This window comes from Blastomyces dermatitidis (assembly GCF_000003525.1).
Source record: "Blastomyces dermatitidis ER-3 genomic scaffold supercont1.7, whole genome shotgun sequence".
In the NCBI taxonomy this organism is placed as follows: Eukaryota; Fungi; Ascomycota; class Eurotiomycetes; order Onygenales; family Ajellomycetaceae; genus Blastomyces; species Blastomyces dermatitidis.
In genome coordinates, this window is record NW_025544780.1 from 358882 (window position 1) to 380474 (window position 21593).

The 21593-nt window shown below is 32.0% G+C and overlaps 2 protein-coding genes across 2 annotated transcripts; one reads left to right on the top strand and one right to left on the bottom strand.

Moving 5' to 3' along the window:
• Nucleotides 1–17709: 17709 nt before the first annotated feature.
• BDCG_06569 (uncharacterized protein) lies at nt 17710–18938 on the bottom strand. The gene has a single exon (XM_045422319.1). It carries the CDS (start codon nt 18880–18882, stop codon nt 18577–18579), a length of 306 nt encoding a protein of 101 aa, XP_045277986.1. The 5' UTR covers nt 18883–18938; the 3' UTR covers nt 17710–18576.
• Nucleotides 17820–20679, top strand: BDCG_06570 (uncharacterized protein). The gene is made up of 3 exons (XM_045422320.1): nt 17820–19372; nt 19445–19755; nt 19864–20679. The coding sequence occupies exons 1-3, from the start codon at nt 19358–19360 to the stop codon at nt 20264–20266; spliced, it is 729 nt and encodes a 242-aa protein (XP_045277987.1). The 5' UTR covers nt 17820–19357; the 3' UTR covers nt 20267–20679.
• The last annotated feature ends 914 nt before the right edge of the window (nt 20680–21593 follow it).

A 21593-nucleotide genomic window follows, 5' to 3' on the forward strand; every position in this document is an offset into this window, starting at 1 on the left:
GATTTCAGAGTACTATGATTATAAATGATGATATCTAAAAACAGGTCAGTCAATTCAGAGGCTTTAATCTTTTTATAAGTAGAAATATATCTGATCATCTTTGTGAAGTAATCAACAATGATTAAAATTGAGTTATATTCTTTGACTCTTGTTGACTTCAGCAGATTAACTATGAAATTCATTAATAGATTCTGTTATAAGTTCTTTGAAACAGGCAGTGATATCAACTCACTGTATTACTTATACTGTGAAATCTTTATTCTTTGATAGATATTGTAAGTCTTAACATACTCTTTAATATCTATTTGAAGCTTGTCTTAAGTATATTTATATTTTAGAAGCTTCTCAGTCTTCTCTAACTCAAAGTACTCTGTATGAGAATTATTATAATAAATTCTTAATAACTTCTGATACATCACTCTACTACAAGAGATAAAGACTGAATTATTCAGCAGTAGAAGTTCACATTCTTCTAGTTATCAGTGACTTGATTTCTTAGCAGTATCATCTCACTCAGAACCTGTCTCTTTCAAGTTCAAACTGAATTCTTTCTTCTTTAACTTCTGAATTCAAGCTGTAGTAGAGATGTTTCTCTTCTGTAACTTATCAATGAATTTTAAAAGTAGTTAAGTTAAAAGATTGTAGACTGTTTCATTCTTTATCAATTCAATGATTGTAAAATATGACATGAGAAGCTTATAATCTTCAGTGTCAGTTCTCTGCAGAGACCTGAGTTCTCTTTCATCTTCTATACTGAGTCACACAGCTGTCTCTTCAGCATCATTTCTGAGCTTTAGAGAATCTTAATTCTCTACAGCCAGCTTCTTCTGCAGTGATGATAGAGATTCTTTTATAGAATTCTTCTTCATATCAATGATATTATAATCAGACTGTTTAGACAGTATATTGATGAGATTAAGCTGATCTGAATAATATCAGATATAGAAATCATACTTCAAAAGCAGCTCTGCTTATCTGACTTAATATTCTATCAAGCTCTTTGTTGTCAAGAAGTAATGCAGATTTGTATAATTAGTGAGAACTTACACTGAATACTTACTACTCTGAAGATAATGTCACTAGATTTTAAAGAATTCAACAATTGCTAACATCTTCTGATTATGAGTATCATACCTTCTCTGTATGAGTAATAACTTCTTGAAGAAGAAGATCACTGATCTTTATTCACAGTGTCTTATAGACTCTGTGAAAAAGTCTTCTCTTACAGACAATTTATTATCTGTTTTCTCAGAGATGATTATTCTCTGATTCTTTTAATATTGAAAGATCTTCAGTGTCAACTGTGAAAAGATTTCACAGATTTCATTCTCAGATGTATCAGTCTCACACTGACTGAGTAAGTCAAGATTAAAGTAATTCAGCATCATGACATCTGTAAAAGCTTGTTTCAATTCTGCAAACACCTGTGCAGTGTCTTGAGTGAGAATAAATAGTCTCATTTTTCTGTCTTTCACACTTCTCTTCAACAGATCTGTAAGAGAAGCAGTAATCTGTGAATATGTATAGATGAATTGTCTGTAGAAATTCACAAATTCTAGAAACACCTGCACCTCACAGTACATCTGCAGTGCTGGTCAGTTCTCAATGACAGAGACTCAGCTTCTGTTCATTGAAATGTCATTCATCTCAACAATATAATCTAAGAAATCAATCTCCTGTATATAGAACAAGTATTTTTCAGTATTTGTATAGAGTTAATACTGTCTCAAGTGACTCAACACTTCTCAAATATGAGTATCATGTTCTTTCTCTATTTTTGAGAAGATTAGAATGTTGTCTAAGTATACTATGTAGAAGATATTGACAAGGCCTCACAGCATCTCATTTATATAGATCTGAAAGATGACTGAAGCATTACAAAGATCAAAAGATAAAACAAGATATTCAAAATTGCTGTACTTAGTATGAAAAGTTATTTTTCAAACATCATCTTTGTTAACTCTGATTCTATGATAGACATCTTATATATTAATCTTTAAGAACATCTTTACTTCAGATAATCAATCAATCATCTCATTAATTAATAATAATAAATAGTAATTCTTAATCATCATCTTATTGAGGCCTCTGTAGTCTACACATAGATGTAGTCTATCATTCTTCTTGAGTATGAAGAGTATAGATGCCTCTGCTGAACTCTTTGATAAATATATTCAGTTCTTTGATTGCACTTCTTCAAGATATTTACACAGAACATTCAACTTCTTTACAGACAAGTTGTAAAGAAGTCTGTACAGTACTATTACACTGTCTTTAAGACAAATCTTATATCATATCTTGATATCAGAAAACTTCACTGCTTCTCTTTCTGAAAAGACATTCTTAAAATCTGTAAAGAGATATCATGTACATTCATCTTCAATGACAGATACTGCTGCTAATCTTGCAGTGAGAGTGATGACTTCTTCATCTATTCTCAAGTCTCAATCATCTGCTACACAGTATATTGACTCAATTCTTTTCTCAAGATTCTTCTGATGAAACTCTTCAGATTTCTCTATCACTGTCTCTTCATCAGTGAGGCAGTACTGTCACATCTGAGTGACTCAGTCAATGAGAGAATTGTTTTCTCTCAATCACAGAAGATCTAGAATAATATTCTTATCTATAATATTAACTGCATGAAGAAGCAGACTGCTCTTCTTAAAGATTTCTTCTGAGTCTGTGATCACATACTTCACCTGAATTATGTCAAAACAGTGATATTTTATTTCATTAGTAAATTTCACATGATCTGACAGATCTATCTTCTTTCAACTCTTCATCAAAGAAAAGAAATAGAATATGAAATTAATATCTATCTCAGAGTTGAGTAGGCATCTCACTGATATCTTCTCATTTGAAGTATACATTGTGATTATAACATGAACTCAGAGATGTGAGAATTGTTAATTCTTTTCTTTCTCTTCTTTATCTTTCATGAATACATTTGTCAGAAGAGGAGTTAACTTTAAGAAGATGTCTTCTTAGTTTCTTCTCTTCTTCAGCTTCTTATAATCACTGATATAGTAATCACTAGCTCTGCAGTTGAAACAGAGATCTTTATTAAATCTTTTTTGACATTTCTTCATAGTGAGTGAAGAATTAGAATACTTGAAATTCTTCTTTACTTTCTTCACACTGAAGCTGTTATAGCACTGTTTAGATCCTGTTATTGATTACTTAGAAGAGATCTTATTAGCCTTTTTCTCAGAGAATTGATTATTCAAATAGATTCAGAAAGCCAGATTGACAAGCTCAGTGTGATTAATTGATAAACTCTGATATTATAATATTATTATCTGCACCTTGTGAGTCAGCTTTGTGAGATAAAGCTGTGTTTTTAATTGATTCAAATCATCAGTTAATTCCTCTCAATATTCTTCAAATCTTGTATTGAAATCAGAAGAATTCTCATCATCTTATTAATATAATAAGTTGAATCACTGCATCACTGTAAAGCTGCAGTTGCAGTGATCTTTGATTTGATTCAGTAGAAAGTTCTTGAATTCTTCTCAAGTCATGACAGCATTAATACACTCAAGCTCTCTCTTCTTGATGACTCAAGTAGTCACAGAGATGTCTTCAAGAAGATTGACAGTGTATATTACTCATATCTCATAAGTATTATACTGGCTCAGATTAAGGTGGAATTTTCATTCAAGAGTACAGATAAAGCTGTGAAATTCAGACAAGATGTTTCTCTTATATCTCAGAGAATCTCTGATCTTAATCTCTCTATCTTCATAATAGATGTAGGTGTGTAGAGGCTGCAGTGATGACAGAGTGATTGAAGAGCTTATATCAAAATATGCAGTGAGTTCAGAAATCTCAGATTTCTGTCAGAGTAGAGATGTACACACTCTAGAGAATGATGTAGTGTTTTTCTCAGAGAGTGAGATTGAGTCAGTCTCAGCACAGATGTGTGAGATTATATTAATCTATTAGAGCTTGACTGATTCAAATGTATAATCAGATTAAGCAATTTGAATTGTAATATAACAGAACTGAAGTGATGACTAGTTAGCAGTATTACATAGAAATAGTTGTTTAAGAAGCTGTATAAGTGAGCTTGACTATCTTGCTTAAATAGTGAGCTTGTAGACTACAAGGTTATTGTGAGAATATCACAAATATAATACTTAGTACACTAAGAAGATTGTATAAGATACACAGTAACTCTCATATATATTTCAGTAGAAGTAAAACAAATCACTGACTTCTTTGATGAGGAGTCAGCATCTAGCTATTCTATATAGACAATGAGCAGATACCCTTCTCTCATTTCACAAGTGAGAATAGTCAGAGTGATACCTCAGCAGCACCTTATTGTCAAGAAAGAGTAATCTGCTGACCTCATATAAAAGCGGGGTTCTCATATTCATCAATCGGATCTTCCTATGATACATCCGAATGATGTCATAGAGTGGTTGAAAACTGGTTCAGATGAGATGAAATCATCCGCATGGAAGCGATGAGCCGTGTGGAACCGCAACGGGGCCTTGGCGCGGCCGGGAGCGTGACACTTATTAAGAATCAATTTTCTTCATTAAATGTTGAGAAAATTGATCATGAGAAGATATCTCTCTGAAGAGAAAAGCTGGAATCTCTCATAGACTTACAAATAAGTGAACTATCTAAAGAGAGAGAATATGAACAGCATTTGAAGAAGATCTCTATAATTAATATAAAAGACTCTATTCTGATCTACTCAGATGACTCAAAAAATGAGAATTTGAATAGATTAGATGCAGGCATTGCTTATACTGAAGATAATATTAATTTTATCTCAGATTTCTGAAATTTAGGCTGTGAATCTGAAGTCTTTGATGCTGAACTATTTACAATAGTGAAAGCTTTCAAACTCATTGAAGTAAAATCTCATAAAAGAGGAAATAATTTGAAAGAGACATGAATATTCTCTGATAGTCAAGCTGCTTTAAAAAGACTTAGAAATAGTCAGATTCATAATGATCAAATGAATCTTAAACTGATTTTAAACTCTGTTTTGAAAATTCAAAAGAGAAGAATATTAAAACTGATAATTCATCTGCATTAAGTTCCTGCTCATATGAATATTCATGGCAATGAATTGACTGATTCAGCTGCAAAAAAGAGTTCAGAATTAAGCAGATCTATTCAAAAAACAGTGTTCTGATCTTTCATAAAGAGAAAGATAAAAGAATCTTGTTTAAACAAGTGAAATGAAAGCTGGCAGAAACAAAAGAAGAGTATACATTATTCAAGATTTGAGACAAAACCAAAGTGGAAATCTTGTTCAATTAAATGTAAAAAGAAAATATTCTCATCTATAATTCAGCTGAAACTAGGACATGGTTATTTCAAATCTTATATACAAAGATTTGATGATAGATTTGATTCAACAAAGTGCTCATTCTGCAATGTGAATGAAAATCCTGAGTATATTGTAATGCATTGTGTATTATACAATAGTCTCAGAGTCAGATTAAAGAAGAAGTATGATTTAAATCAATTAAATATGAGGTTCTTATTCTCAACTGAGACAGGAACTAAATACTTAATAGACTTTCTATCAGAAACTAGAGCAGCTACAAGAAAATGACTGAATTCAGAAGTATCTGAATATGAAGAGGTGAAAATTGACTAGATATAGTCTGTTAAAACAGCTATACATCATCTTTTAATAATTTTATTTTGTTATAGTCTCTCTTTACTGTACTTGTTTTCTTCTGTTCTTTTCTCTATCTATTTAATGTGTCTATCTTTAAGACTATATTCTCTTTTCTTTTGTCATAATATTTTCAAATGATTTCAAACTATCAGAAGATGTTGAAATACTGTAATTTGTAAACAGTTTTTGTATTCTGAGCTGGAATTTTCTGATTTTGCATATTTGAAATTGATAAATGTATAATAGTTGACTCTATAGATATAGGAAAAACCCTGAGAACTAAAGATTCTCAGGTAGATGTCATAGTCTCTGACTGCATACATCTATAATTGAAGAATAATAATAATAATAATGTATAAATGTGAATATTTAGAAAACATACACTTAAAAAGTGTGGTCAGGATGAACTCTGCTGTCACTTGAATGATATCAAGAATAGAACACTGAAATCAGTGATTTCTCTCATCAATTTCATGAATAAGATGAGTGAAGATGATCTTGAGAAATATAAAATTCTCTGACTTCTGATAAAAATGAATCTCACAGAGAGACTCTATTTTCATGATATCAGAGACTGAGTATTATTAAAAAGTATTACTTTCATACAATACACATGCACTTACTGTGATGATTCACTCTCTGTGCATATGACTGAGAGTTACAGCTTTCTCACATCACATAACTCTCTCTGAGATGCTGGCACTGATTTACAACTCACATAGTCTCTCAGTTCAGCACACACTGTGTGTATACAGCTCTGCATACTGAGGCTGTGTTGGTCATTATAGCCTGGCATGATACTCGCTTTTCGTGAGCTATGTTTTGTTTGAGAGGAGGAGAGAGAGGGAAAGACATAACTGTGATTTTATTAAGAGAAGATGAATAATTAGTAATATTGAATATAATTTGATTCTTCTATATTTAAAATTTGATTAGTCTATACTCTTCAATTTGAGAGTTTCTAAAAGTGTTTTAATAGTTTTCATACCAGCTTGAACTTAGTGATGAGTTGAAGAAGAAGAGAAAAGAGAGAAGAAAGAAATAAGAATAACTTATCTTTATAATATGAAAACAGAGAATCACTGCAATTATTCTTTCTAGTAACAAAGATCTGTTTTCTGCATGTATCTCTGATATAGATTATATAATAACTGTATATAAAGAATATCAACACTGTATGTATTGAATGAAGATAATGTTACTATGTAATACTGTAGCTGTTTTTATATATCTCTGAAAGCTGTTAATATTTTCTTTATCTCTTTATATTTGATAAGTCAGTAATATATTTCAATGCACTTTCTCTTTTATTATCATTATTATTATCATCATCATCATCATCATCATTATCACTATTATCATTATTATTAACATTATCACTATCATTATTATCATTACTATCATCATCATTATTATCATTATTATTATTATTATATTATTTCTGATCATCTCTTCTGCCTTCATCTCTCTTCAATACTCACTGAAATATTATATCATCTCTCTCTAAATATTCTGCGGTTCTGCAGACTATCAAGACGCGTGAGTGCTGTCACAGATTGAAGAAAGAGAAGAAGAAGATGTTCAAGTGAGAGAAGACAGATCATAAGACATGTTATAATACCTTGAAGAGACTCTGTAAGAAAGTAGAATAATAATGATTTTAAGTAATGCTTCTGATAGATTTAGACTGAACTAAGTATATAAATAATGCAGATAGCATCATCTGTAAGAGATTGAAGAAGAAGATAGTGAAGAGTCTCATACAGCAGCAGTGAGATCAGAAGAAGTTCTGAGAATGATTTGAGTTCAAGATAAAGAGAGAGAGAGAGAAGAAGAGTATTACTATAAATAAGAGATGATAGAAGAAGATTAAGAGAGTGTTGAAGTGAGAGATAAAGAAGTTAAAACTGATAAGTTTTTTATTTATTAAGAGATAATGATTTTTAATAACACTTCTGTTCTCTAATTAATTAGCAGAAGCTGGCAGAGAAGAAGAGAATTGAGGCTGTGTTCAGGTCTTGAATACACTTCATGATTCAGAATATTAAGAAGAAGAATAAGAAGTAAATTATAAAGAATAATAAGAAGAATGAGAAAGAGAAGAAGTAGATTTTTTTCTTTTTATATTAGTTAGTTGTAAGTTTAAGTTTTTAATTATTAATAATTAAAATTGATTTTGAGTTTTTAAAAATTATTGTACAAGTTGTAATCAAGTCAGAAATGATATATATATATATATATATTTAACTATCATGATTCACAAATCACTATAATATATAAGTATCAACATTTTTTCAACATTGATATTCATAATATTAATATATTTTTAATGATATTATCTGATAATATAATTTGATAACACTCTCTTTTACAATATTAATATATTTCAAGAAATATAACAGAGATTAATCAAGATTGTTTATTTACTTTTATACATTAATGATATTCAATCTGAGTTAGTACTAAAATTATAACTAAGCTAAGAAACAAGATTATTTTCTCTTATATTAATTCTTCTTACACACATCAGTGATCAGTTATTGAAAATAAATTATTATCTTTCTTAAATTATTATTATTTCTTCTGAATTCACTTCTTTCACTTCTTTTACTTCTATTGAAGATTCATAAACTCTTTAAGAAATTACTGTGAATCATAAAGTCTATATTATTTATAATTTAACACAGAATACTCTCTTTTAATTATAATAAATAATCACTTCATTCTTCACATCTGATTTCAGGTCATGAAATTTATAGAAAACTCAATATAAATATTGAGATGAACTATGAAATAATTATCAATAGATTGTATTATAGATTACTAAAAAGTCATCTCTCTACTACAATCACTATAACTTCATTCAGAAACATTTATCATGAACTGATCATAGCTCTGAAGAAATTTCCTGATATTTAAAGTTATCAGAATACAGATAATAAAAGAAAAATAATTAGAAAATTACTACTGAGCTGATAAGTTACTCTATCAGATAACAATTTTTGATAATACTAACTTTTTAATTTGAAGAAAATTATGTGAAAATAATCATGTATTAGTACTCTGATTCTATAACTCTTATCTGATAACTTTCATAAATAATTACTTTGTATATGTATATCTCTGAATCTTTCTCTTTAATCAATTGAAAACTCTGAATTCTGAACACTTCTTCAAATGCTTAATTTAAATCTTTATATTTTACATTGATTCTGTCTTCAGTTCAATCTCAAGATATACTACAAAGTTAATATATAACATCTAGAATCAGAGTTGAAGAATCATCAAAGAGTATCTCTCACAGTGAATGTATGAACTAGTACAAATAATCTTACATTTATAAGAGTTATATGTTATTACATTGATGAGAACTAAACTTATCAAGAGACATTAATTGAATTTAAATCATTGATCAGTAGTTATACTGAGAATTATATAACAGAGATATTAATAACTGTGATTAAAAATAACTATTAAAATATTAGTCTCAGTCTTCTTATAATTACAACTGATAATGCTGTAAATAACTACACTATAATGAAGAGCTTGAAGTAAAAATTGACTTTGTATTTCTGAAATAATAAGCAAGATCATATTCTCTGCATTGCTCATGTGATTCAACTTGTGATATAAACACTGATAAAGAATCTTAACATTAAGATAAAGAATAATGAGATGACTGATTCTTGAAATGAGAATGAGATGAAAGTGATTACTTAAGTAACTTTTACATTTACTTTGTAAAAGATAATGTTTTTTAATAATACTTTTTAATATTGCTTTTTAATAACACTTTTTAATAACACTACTGTTAATTTTGAATAGATTGACTAATAATTTAAATATCACAGATTTGAAACATTATTAATGTGATTTGTACCTTCTCTAAATAATAACAATAATTTCATGATATTCAATAAATAAACAAATCAGTTACATCACTGAATATGATACAGAATATTAGAATATAGTGAAGTTTAACATATAAGATAACTGTTCAGACTCTTTGATTGTGTCAGATAATTGATCATTGAGTGTAATACTCTGATTGAGAAAAGATTCAGATATTGAAACTTTCTGATATGAAGTGAACTTAGTTGAAATATGTAATTGATTTACTGTTTCAGTTTTATAAGATAATAAAGACAGTCTCAATCACTTGTATATCAATACTGCAGTCAGTCTGATAAGTGTATAACAGTTTATTTACTTATCTTGAGAAGCAGTTAAATTACTTAAAAAGAAATTCAGTCTGAGATAATGCTATAGTGCAGGCTATTATTGTTGTAAGAGATAAACTGATATATTACTACAGTAAAACTGAACAATCTTTTACAGAGTACTATACTGTAGCAGCTCTACTAGATCTCTCTTATCAAGTTAATATCTACACTTCTCAAGATTGAACAGAGAAGAAATGAGACTTATATATTAAATTAATCTGAGACTACTACAATGTCAACTATCAGAGATTTGAATAAGCAGATGTTTAAAATATGAAGACAGTGAAATACAATTCTCTAGTAAGTAACAATCTTTGATAACACTTCATATTTCATAGAACTATAATACTAACTTTGAAACAGAACTTGCATACATTGATTACAACTGAAAATCAGGCAAAACTACATACTTATAAAACTGAATTTAATCACTATCTTTAAGATGATCTGAAGAATTTACACATTAAATCAATTCTAGAGTTATAAAAAATTATTGAGAGTATATATTCAACTGTTGCACTGATGATACATGATATTCTGACAATTTCATTGACAGAGGTGAGAATGAAGCAAAAGTTCAACTCAAGTCAAGATATTTATCACTATCATCAGAAACAATTACAAGAAGAAACAATCAAGAAACTCATAATTATAAAACATGAAATTATCAGACAGTTTAATATCTCTGATTACAGTATATCAGAGAAGTGTAGTTTTCATAAGAAAGTAAAGAATAAACTTACACAAGAATGTATTTAGTTATTTTATAAGTGTTATCAATAATCATTATCAAATTCTGATTATATAAGCAATCACTGAGTGAACTGAATGAGACTGATTTTGATCTTCAGTCTCAGTCTCATTCTGATTTTGAAAGAATAATCATCTTTCACAGTTTATTCTGAGAAATTACTCTCATTTCACTGTTCTTGAATTAAATCTGATCATTTTTCATGCCATTTCTCTCAGAAATGGTTCATTTTCAGATTTTTTTGAGACTTGGTTCTGGTGAGACTCACACTAAGAAATGTATAAGATCAGATTAAATGAGATCAAATGTGAAATTCATGATCTCATCAGCCAGTCTATTCACAAGTATTATTACACTCTATAATATACTTTTATAAGTCTATCAAGATCATCTGTGAATGAGTTTCAGTGAGTATTTTAAAGAGAGTTTTATCTGTACTGATATACTTTAAGTTATTATATACAAACTCTGTAAGTAATAATCAATGTATTCAGTTATTCTAATTATAATTAATAAAGTACTACAGATACTATTTTAATATACTTATTAAATATTCTATCTGATTATCTATCTATTAATGAAAAGTTATACTTAGATCTTATAAGATCTTCAGTATAGTTATCAGATTAAATTAGAACTCTTCTATGAAGATTAATTCTCTATCTGAGATAATATTTATAGATAACTCATACAATCAGATTACATTATAAATAAAGATATAAGTTAAATTCTTTAATTTTAAGTTCTTATAAGTGAGTATAAAGTATATTATCTTAATGAAGTGATTCACTATTATAAGCACACTGTTAAAGCAGATATTATATATATTCTTATTTTCAGAGAGACTTATAAGAGTATTCATTTCTAACTATTTTCAAGATTTCTATAAAATGAGTAGAGAAGTAAGTTCTTTATATAATTTAAACTACATTACTTATAAACTTTAATAAATAGTATAAGAATTCACTATCTTCTTTATAAGTTCTTATATCTTCAGTTAGAAGTATTTTCTTATAAGTAACTTATAAGTTCTAGTATCTGTAAAATAATCTGCTAGAGAAGAGTTATAATATCTTTTAATAAATTCTATATATAGAAACTTATTTATAGATATATAAATTCAGTTCTCTCTTTATAAGAGATTATTTAAGTCTCTTTAACTCTTTATTTCTACAGAATTAATTTTTATTATAAGTAGTTTCTGAATATACTGAGTATATTTATTCTTTAGTTATAGTTCAGATAATCTGAATAGAAGATCTTATAAAGACTTATACTCTATTTTCTCTTATATTAGATCTTTTACAGTGCTTCTCAAAGTCTGTAAACTCTTCAGATTATAGATATTCTCTTCAAGAATTCTTACAGAGATTCTCAGAGTATTAACTCTCAGTATTATAAAGAGTAGTTATACAGACTTCTTCTCTCTCTTCTTTTTCTTCTCTTATAGAAAATTAAGAGACTCTTCAGTTAATCTCTTTATAATACTCAGTCTGAGTATTCTGTAAAGCTTTTTTATCTTCTTTAATCTCTCTATATCTATTATTCTGATCTTCTTAATATAGTCTGATGTATAAAAGAGTCTATTCACTAAGTTCTTAATTCTCTTAATATATTCTATCTTGAATCAGAACTTACTTAATCTCTGAACTCAGTGAATCTATCACTGTAAAAGTTTCTTAATTAAAATAAACTATTATAAGCTATTATAATCAGTTTTAATAATAATCACTGTTATAAGACTTTCAAAGTAGTAATATTAATAATAAAAGAATTTTACTATTATAAGAAGCTTCTGATTATAAATATTATAATTAATCTCTATAAGTTATATCTTCTATAAGAAAAAAATTACTAAAACTCAGTTCTTATTTAACTATAGTTATAAGACTATTTTTAAAATTATAAAGAAGAAGATATCTGTCTTTAATCTGATTAAGAGTAAGAGATTAAAGTGAAATAGTATTACTATATTTATAAATATCTATTTTAATCTTATAAAGACTCTGTAAGTTTTTAAGATAAGAAAGTTCTTACAGCTCTCTCTTCTTAATAATCTTTTTATTTTTTATTTATAAAATAATTTCTTCTTATTTTCACTCTTCAGTATATCTATAAGAGTTAAGAAGATTTTTATAAATATAAAGATAAAATATCTATAAAAATTTATAAAGTCTAAAAAGATCTGAATCTTATAAATACTAATTAGTTCTAATTATAATAGAATAGTCTTAATTTATAAAGATTTCATCTGAATATTATCTATGATAATTATATATTCTAGAAAATTAATCTAATAAGTACTGAAGTTATACTTTATAAGCTTAATATATAGTTCTATCTTATCTAAGATCTTTAATATACTTTGTATATACTCAGTATGTTCTTTCTTCTTTATAAAATATATTATCATATTATTCAGATATATTATTATAAAGATATTTAGATATATATAAAGTATTTTATTAATAAAAGACTGAAATACTGTAAAGATATTAATTAGATTAAAAGATATTACTAGATATTTAAATAATTTTAATATAGTTTTAAAGACAGTTTTTTATTTATTCTCAGACTGTATTTATAGTTATATATATATATTAATTATATTCAGTTATATGAATATAATAGCTTCTGTAAGATAATTAATTATATTCTTGATCAGAGATAGAGAGTAGTAACTCTTTATTATTTTAAAGTTTAAATTATAATAGTTTATATATAATCTGAGATCTTTATTCTTCTTTTTTATAAATATTACAGAGACTTTTATAGAGATCTGTAAAGATTAAATAAAGTTATTCTTCAGATTTTTCTTTATATAAGTCTGTAAAATCTCTATCTTATAATAAAAGAGCTTATAGATTAATTTTTAGAAGAGTTTCTATTCTTTTATTAAATCTATTATTAGATTTTTCTTATAATAAGAAAAAAGCTTAGTTATTTTTACTAAGCTGAATATCTCTATAAGATTTTAATATTTCTCTAATATCTGAAACTCAGTTTTTATAACTGTAAGATTCTCAGATATTTATAAAGTTATTATATAGATAAGCTTATCTTTTTTAATTAACTCTATAGTATTAACTGATTCTATCTCTATAAGTAAGTCTATTAATACTTTATTATTATTATTATTATTATTCTTTTATTATACTCATATACAAGCGGAGCTTATAATGAGTCCTTGCGTGATGTTAAATACAGGCCAAGTGTTGGTTATACAGGAGGAAATACAGGTGTTGAGATCACGCCAAGATAACAAGAACATAGGAAATACAAAGGAGTGACAATTAGATACATGCGATAATAACTTCCCAGCCCAGGAACATAGAGCGATTTATTGAAGCGATTTGTACACCTCTGTATTTATTAGAAACCTGAGGTGCTTGAGTTCCGGATTTAATGTATTCCCTGCGGGTTTCGAACCCACACGCCTTGGTTTCCCACGCCAAGGCGCTACCGGGTGGCCGCATTAACCATTCGGCCACCGGGGCAGTCTATTAATACTGATTAGAAGTATAGATCTGACTTATAAACAGCTATATATAAATTATATCTTTAAAGTTATATAAGTTTTAAGTATATATTATCTATAATATTTATAATAATCACAGTTTCTATAAATCTTCTTTAGATTTTAGAGAGATCTTATAATTTAAAAATAATTCTTATAAGTTTTTTAACTCTCAGATCTGAGTTTTTATACTCTACTTATTATAAGAGTAAATACTCAGTTTTCATTATTCAGCTTATTTACTCTATAAGCTTTAGAAATACTACAGTAATCTGAGATTCTGAGTTTATTAATATTTCTTATACTTATAGAGTAGTAGTACTGCAGTATAATCTCTTTCTATAAGTAAGTATTTTTATCAGAGAAGTAATAGATTCAGATATCAGTTTTAAAACTCTTAAAAAAACTATTACTAACTCTGTCTATAACTTCTTAAATTTCTATTTTAGTTTATTTAGATAGTTTACACAGAGATATTCTGATTTAAAATAGATAAAATAAAGTCTCTTTTTCTTAGTCTTTCTATTATATACTCTATTTATAGAAGCTTATAAAGCTCTTTCTTTCTACTTAGTAGTTAGATATAAATCTCTTTATATCTTATTATCTTTTTCTGATAAATCTATTTTCTGTTATTCTAACTCTTATAGAGTTAGTTAGTAATCTATTCTTTATAAATTTATAACTCTCACAGTAATTTATAAATAGTAAATAAAAGTTATCAGTTTCTTTAAAGTTAAGAACTTAGAGTCTTATTTAATAAGTTTATTCTATATATCTTTATTCAGCTTCTTTATAAATATTATTATTCAGATTTTATTTCAGAATTTTATTTTCATAGATTTTAATTTATACTATAATTTTATAAAGTACTGTAAGTAGTTTTTATTAAATTTTTTATCTCTTTTTCTAATATTAATAATTATAGTTTAAATATTCTCTATTTAACTTATAAAGTTCTCTAACTTATTCTCTAGATAAATTTTAAGAATAAATTAGTAAAATCTTTTATAATTATTCTCTAAATAATTCAGTCAGTTCTTGATTTTAATATAATAAAGATCTGTTATTATATAGATAATAGCTTCTTTATCTTCTATATTATACAGCTAAGCTTATAAGTTAATTTTAAATATAAACTTATAAAAGCTTTTATAGATTATAATTTAATAAGTAATCTTAAGTAATTATAGCTTAAGAAAGTTTCTTTTCAGTTTATAGATATCTTTAAAGATTATATCTAGAGACTTAGTTTAAAACTATTTATAAACAGTAAATATTTCTTATAGAAAAATAACTCAGTCTTATAAAAAATACTTAAGAATATTTTTTACTAAGATTAATTTATTCATAAATTCAGAGAGTTTCTTTATTATAGATATAGAGAATAATATTTTATAAATAATTAATAAGTTCTCTAAGACTTCTTTTATAAAGATTATTTATAATTTAAGTGACTACTTCTGAGTATCTGTAGTAGAGTTTATAGAGATTAAAGTATACAAGTTTCTAGTTCTTTCAGTTATAATAGACAGTTGCTGACTGACTGAGCTTGAAATATAAGAATAAGTACTCACAGATGATTATTCAGATATTTACAGCTTAATATAATATATACTGTTAACTACTAGAAGTATTCATGATAGAAAGATAAAATATAGAGATTAAATGTATAATAGTATTCATGAACTCCAGTCTATATAGTTGTGTGTAGTCAAGAGCCGCTAACCCTATTGGTTACGCGAGAGATAGGAATAGGGGTAAAGAATCCGCGAGGAGCGGGATTTCTTACAGCACATCTAGCTCACAAGCTAGCCATGTTAATTGAAACATATTCACATATCATTAACTGATTCTGCTAATTCCTGCAGAACTGCTGACCTGGTCTACAATTTGTACAAGTTGTAGCAAAATTTATAGCTTGAGAAGTGTGTGTCAGAGCTGAGTCTCACATCTGCACAATGAAAATTCTATAGAGGTCTTGAATTTTTTTTTATTTTTTTCTCTCAAGAAATAAGGCGGTAACAGAAAGCGGGGGCTGGTTTCGTTCTTCTGAGCGAGAACACTGAGGTGGTCCATTCTTAGAAATAGACTCTTGAATACTACCCTTTTTCAAGTTGTTTCACAGTGATGATGAAGCTCGGTAAGGTTTATTATATTCGATCACCACCGTAAAAGATATCTAAGAGGCCTTGTGAATCATTCTCTCAGCACATTTCAACTGCTAGGTATACAATGTACAGGATGAATGGAATGGGGATTAAACCACTAATGTAAATTTCCCAATATCAGCCGGAATGCAGAAGAGGAGAAATTCTTTAGGGCAAGAGAGTGATAGTACATTACATGTCGGAATTGAAAAGCATTATCAAGGCTCTCTAAGCCATCTGGGCTATGTAGCTTGATGCCTTCTGAAACCCCATTAGGGGAACGTCATTTTCTGCCATCTCAACCGCATCATTAGCGACACGGCATCAGGGGGACCTCTATCTTCAGTCGAGCAATGGCGCAGACGCATTGTGATCTATCGCGGAGAGCGATGTAAAGAGGGTTTGAGGGTCAAATAGCATCTAGTTAAGCCATTCGAAACCGCGAGCCCTAGTCAAGTCAGGGAAGGCAAGTCGTAATTATTTTTTCTCCCCAAGCCCCGACAGGCAATGTATGGGTCAAATGACAGTTAACCGTGGAAAAGAGGTTCGATCATGCGCACTTGGTTATTGGCTTATATAGATCTGGAGGCAGACAGATGTTCATGCAATGTGATAGATATGAACTAGGACGTTTCTGGTGTGTAGAGCAGCACACCTTCTGTAACTGAAGTCCAAAACAAGCGCTCATGACAAGGGTTAAGTCAGTGTATCTTAGATGAAATCTAGGGCCCTCCAGTGGCTCTGCTGATTCGCTTGTCGGATTGAATATGATATCCGCTGGTGGCGGGGGATTGTATGTAAATGTGGATGAATAGAATAACTGAATTGACGCTGGTGAAATTGATGCTTCTTTCGACGTATAACTGAAAACGGCAAAAAGGAAGTGTTTCCCAGATACTGGGATATGAGACAGAATGCGGAGTGCGTACCTGAGGGGGGTGTGATCGTGTCACATCGCATCACCAAGATGTGTACGGTGCAGAGCTGGCGATGGAGAGATGAATATGGCACAACACGCAATGTAAGCAGCATCTCACATACAGCAGACGTTATATACCATTTCTTGGGCGATGGTTCAGGTTCACTTTGTACGGTCTTTTCCCGGTAACAGGGGCGCCGTGTGCAGCGAGCGACAATTGTCCGATCAACGCGATCGTAAAGCTCTAACTGACCCCAGATTGCAGTTTTTCTTTGTTGACAAACGCGACTTATTTTTCGTGGCACGGCAAGGACTGATTCCACGAGAGAGAGGATGCAATATGTAGGTACAGTGTGCCATGGCAGTAATCTCCATCTGCGGCAGCGTTCCTTGGATATTCTTCCTATCCCCTGGTCCCAAAATGCAGTGAAGGGGGGAATAGAGGTAAGTGTCGACTCCAATTACCAAATGATGGTTCCCAAGAATAATTAATACTATTCTGATGCTATTTGGTGGCTAGGAAGGAAATCAAGGAATTTCCAAGGATTTCTTTTTTCTTTTTTATTCTATTTTTTTAGAATCGTCATCGCTGTGGTCAAGTTGAAGAATAAAATACACAGTTAATTATAACTGCAAAATGTCCCTGATTATCTCAGTAGCCGGCTGAGGATCTGTTCTTATTCTAAATGGAGAGAAGAGAGTCTTCAACTTTGACAGGGACATGTTCATCAAAATACTTTCTTCAAAAGCAACCTCTCAGACTGTCACCGTGAGCAAGGGGCAAGACGCGAGCATCGAACCCGAATTTATGTACTCCTGGTGTGAGCAGATGGCACCACCACCCGGTTCCTTCAACAAAACCCCTCCAAGCCCCAATGGCGGTGCCTGGAAATATCTTGGCTGCTTGAGTCTAACTAACTGGCTTCAGTTAGCATCCATTCGCTGGTGGGAAACGGGATTTCATTTGACAGCAGACTCTGCTCGTTTTCAGTATGATGCCCCCTTGTGGCCCCGCACCGAACAAGGAACCAAGCCACTGCCAAAGCACCAGGAATAATACAACTGCACGCACTGCGGCTTTGCGTGTCAGAATTGTCCCCAGTTCCCGGTCAATTCTATCTTATCTCGCTTCTCTTTTTTTATTCATCCTGCTCAAGATAGTTAGAAGGATGAATTGATCCTTACCCCAAGCAGGCGGCTATTGTTATTGTTGCACCTATATTGAAAGTGCCCGCGATTCCCCTGATGCCCTCCTCTTCTTCTGATCAACCGCCGTCGCTAAGATACAGTCCTCTGTACTGCCAAGAGAATCTGGTTAACCTGGGGCTAAGAGCCGCGAGAGTCTATAATAAGAAACATCTTGTCAGAACCAAATCATGAAATTTGCTGCTTGGCTGGCCAATCGCGTTGTTCCTCTCCTCGTGTGGCCTTTTGGCCGGACGCGGTGGGTGTGGAGGAGAATGCAAGAAGTGCGGATTTTTTTGTCTGCTGGGCGAGATGCCTGGCGCTCTGCGGCTGTGGGTGGGGTGGACATGCAAGGAACATAAAGAGATCCTTCGGGGTTTTCGTTGGGCCAATCTGGGGGCTCTCCGTATTCAGGGTCGCAAAACTTCTTCTGAGGGAACGGTATGGCTGTCCCTTTGGCCCCGTCAGCTCGAATTGCAGCCATGTCATGGGCCGTATCGTGGGGGCTGAGAACCGAGCATGTCCCTGGCTCGAGCCAACATCCTGGCCGCCAACATGGAGGGCCAGAATAATTTCCCTAATGAGCTAAATGTGCAATACGATAATAACAGGAGCTAGACGGTGAACTGTGCTTTATTAGAGACGCACGCGATGCTCAGGTGTGGATTTGCTGCTGAGATTCGCCTATATAAACTTCCCCGACTACCCCCACCGAATCGGAATATCTATCACTCTAAACACCAACATTTCATAGTTCATTATCTGATCTGCATCTCGAAAGCTCCCCTGCCGATCTCTATAAATCCATTGTCTACGCCTCAAAAAAAATTTCTATCATACATCTTTGATACCCATTGGATGTGAACATATTTCAAGACTCGCTCGCGCCCCAAAAGTTCTCTCTCCAAACTTTTTTATATCTTTTCATATATATTTCATCATTAAATATCACCTTAACCATGCTCCTCAAATCGGTATGTCTTTTACCTCTCCAGAGCTCCCACTCCCTTAGTCGAAGTAGTGTTATTAACTCCCAGCTTTCTTAGATCCTCGCCCTCCAGGTCCTGGCATTGAGCCTGACTGCAGCCTCGCCAATTAATAAAGCTCCAGCTTGCCCAGGAGAGCGCAACGGGTACGAAACTGGAAAGTGCGCGCGTTCTCTGCCCCGGTATCAATCGCAGGCAGCCGGACCTGTATGCTACAAGGGCACGCAATTCCCAGCGGCTGAGGAATGGCTTTCATTCAATGAGCTATGGGCCATTAATAGCCCAGTCATGTCAAAGTTCAATAGCAAGTCTGAGATGAACGCGATTAAGAAATATATTGGCGAAGCTGCGGCGGCGGCGGGAATTGATAAGTATGTCTCAATTGATTAAAACACGTTCCCATTTGGCGTATTTACAACAAACCTGCCAGAGCAAAGCGCCAGACGGACACAGTAGCTAACATTCAAACCCCACTACAGAGGAATCTTCCTTACCATCATGATGCAAGAATCCAGAGGAAACGTCCGCACCGTCGCAGGCGACGGCGTGACGCCCGGCCTCATGCAGGCCCTGGGCAGCCCGAGCTGTCTCGGCACCCCCTTCGGCGGCTGCCCCGACTCAACAATTAGAGCCATGATCTTCGCCGGCGCACTAGGCACCGGCCAAACCGAGGGCCTGTCTACCTGCTTCAAGAAGAATCGCCGCCAGTACGGCCCCATGCTGCGCTGCTATAATAGCGGCAGCGTTGTTGACCCCCTGCGCTTGGAGATTGTCAACTTCGGAACCCCCAGCTATGTCAGCGACGTCGCCAACCGCCTGAGAGGGCTCGAGCCGCGCAGGGACTGCGGATTTGATGCTGCGACCCCATCGCCGGGCTATTGAGCACGGAGTGGTGGTTGAAATGTTTATATATGCATCTGGCGTTTACGGTTTGGGTTTTCTGTGGGCGCTTTTTTGGTTATACAAGCGCTGGTCGTGGTTTTAGCATTGCTGTTTTGTACAGCTTGCTATATTGTTGCATTTTCCTTTTCGTTTGTTTTTTCCTCTGAGATTGTTTTCTTGATATCCATATTTCCGTATGTTCTTGCATATAGATGGTCCACGAGATAGATTCTCATAGATTCTGTTATTTAAAACGATACCATACCTTTGGATATATACAAAATGTAACCCCTCAAATATCATTTGTGGGATGCAAGCCGTCTAAGAAAAGTCACTCCAAACTAAGTTCGAGAGCTCGAAGCTTTCATAGGGAGTGACAGGGGCATAGTTCAACTTTTTTTGTTTCTTTATTTATTCATTTATTTAATTCATTTATTTGTATATTTGTATATTTAAAATGAAAAAAGAAAAAAAAAATTTGCATGCTCCTTCTCCATGGTTGATGCAAGGGCAGAGCTCGCTGGCTAGTTGGCTGGTTGGTGGTATCAAAAAACGCGTAAAACGTTAGCCGAAATTTTCGGTTTAGATACAGAGTAATGTTATAGTTTTAAGTCAGGTTAATTTTACTAGTCTCTAGTAGAGCACAGCTGCATCCAGCACAGAAGTACTCTGTACAATGTGATTATTTCCGCCCGCTTCGCATTTTGACACAAACCGGAGGTCTCCAACGGTTAGATCTAGCGCGCTGACACTGATGCTGACATGATTATAAGCAAAGTGCTGATCACCGCGGTTCGTCCAGCGTTAAATACAACTGAACACATTTAAAATTTGCAATCTAACGTTAGATTAGGCGACCCCTTAACTAGGACAGCTGGTTATCTGCCTGACTCCCTGGCACAGGAGATGAGGGCTTGATACATTATTGGACTCCGTATCAAACAAAACGCAATAGCTGCTTTCTTGATCATGGTGAGAAATAATCTGCGTGTTTCTTTTCGCAGTTCCGTTCGCAGTCGTTCAATTCATTGGCCATGAGATTCCCCCAAGGTCTTATTATATATACCACTCTTAGACACACTCGGGCGCGTCGAGAACCCAAATAAACAAATGCGCCCAACACTACGCAGCTACCGCCAATATGTTTGCCCGTCCTTCGGCAGCGTCCCGATGGTACCTTCATGCAGCAGTACCTTGTTAGGGAGGTAAAAGTTCTCATGGCCCGTTATTCAATAATAAGATAAAGAATGGATTTTGTGTTCAAGCAGGAGGAAAATGAGCCTTTGAAGTCGAGTTCGCGTCTAAGTATGACTAGACGCGGGAAGCG

What these genes read in the sequence shown, in the direction of transcription:
- BDCG_06569 (XM_045422319.1), bottom strand. Translation starts at nt 18,882, where the DNA reads ATGGCTGCAATTCGAGCTGACGGGGCCAAAGGGACAGCCATACCGTTC.
- BDCG_06570 (XM_045422320.1), top strand. An exon ending in GCGGCGGCGGGAATTGATAA is followed by an intron (nt 19,756 to 19,863) that starts GTATGTCTCAAT and finishes ACCCCACTACAG; the next exon opens with AGGAATCTTCCTTACCATCA.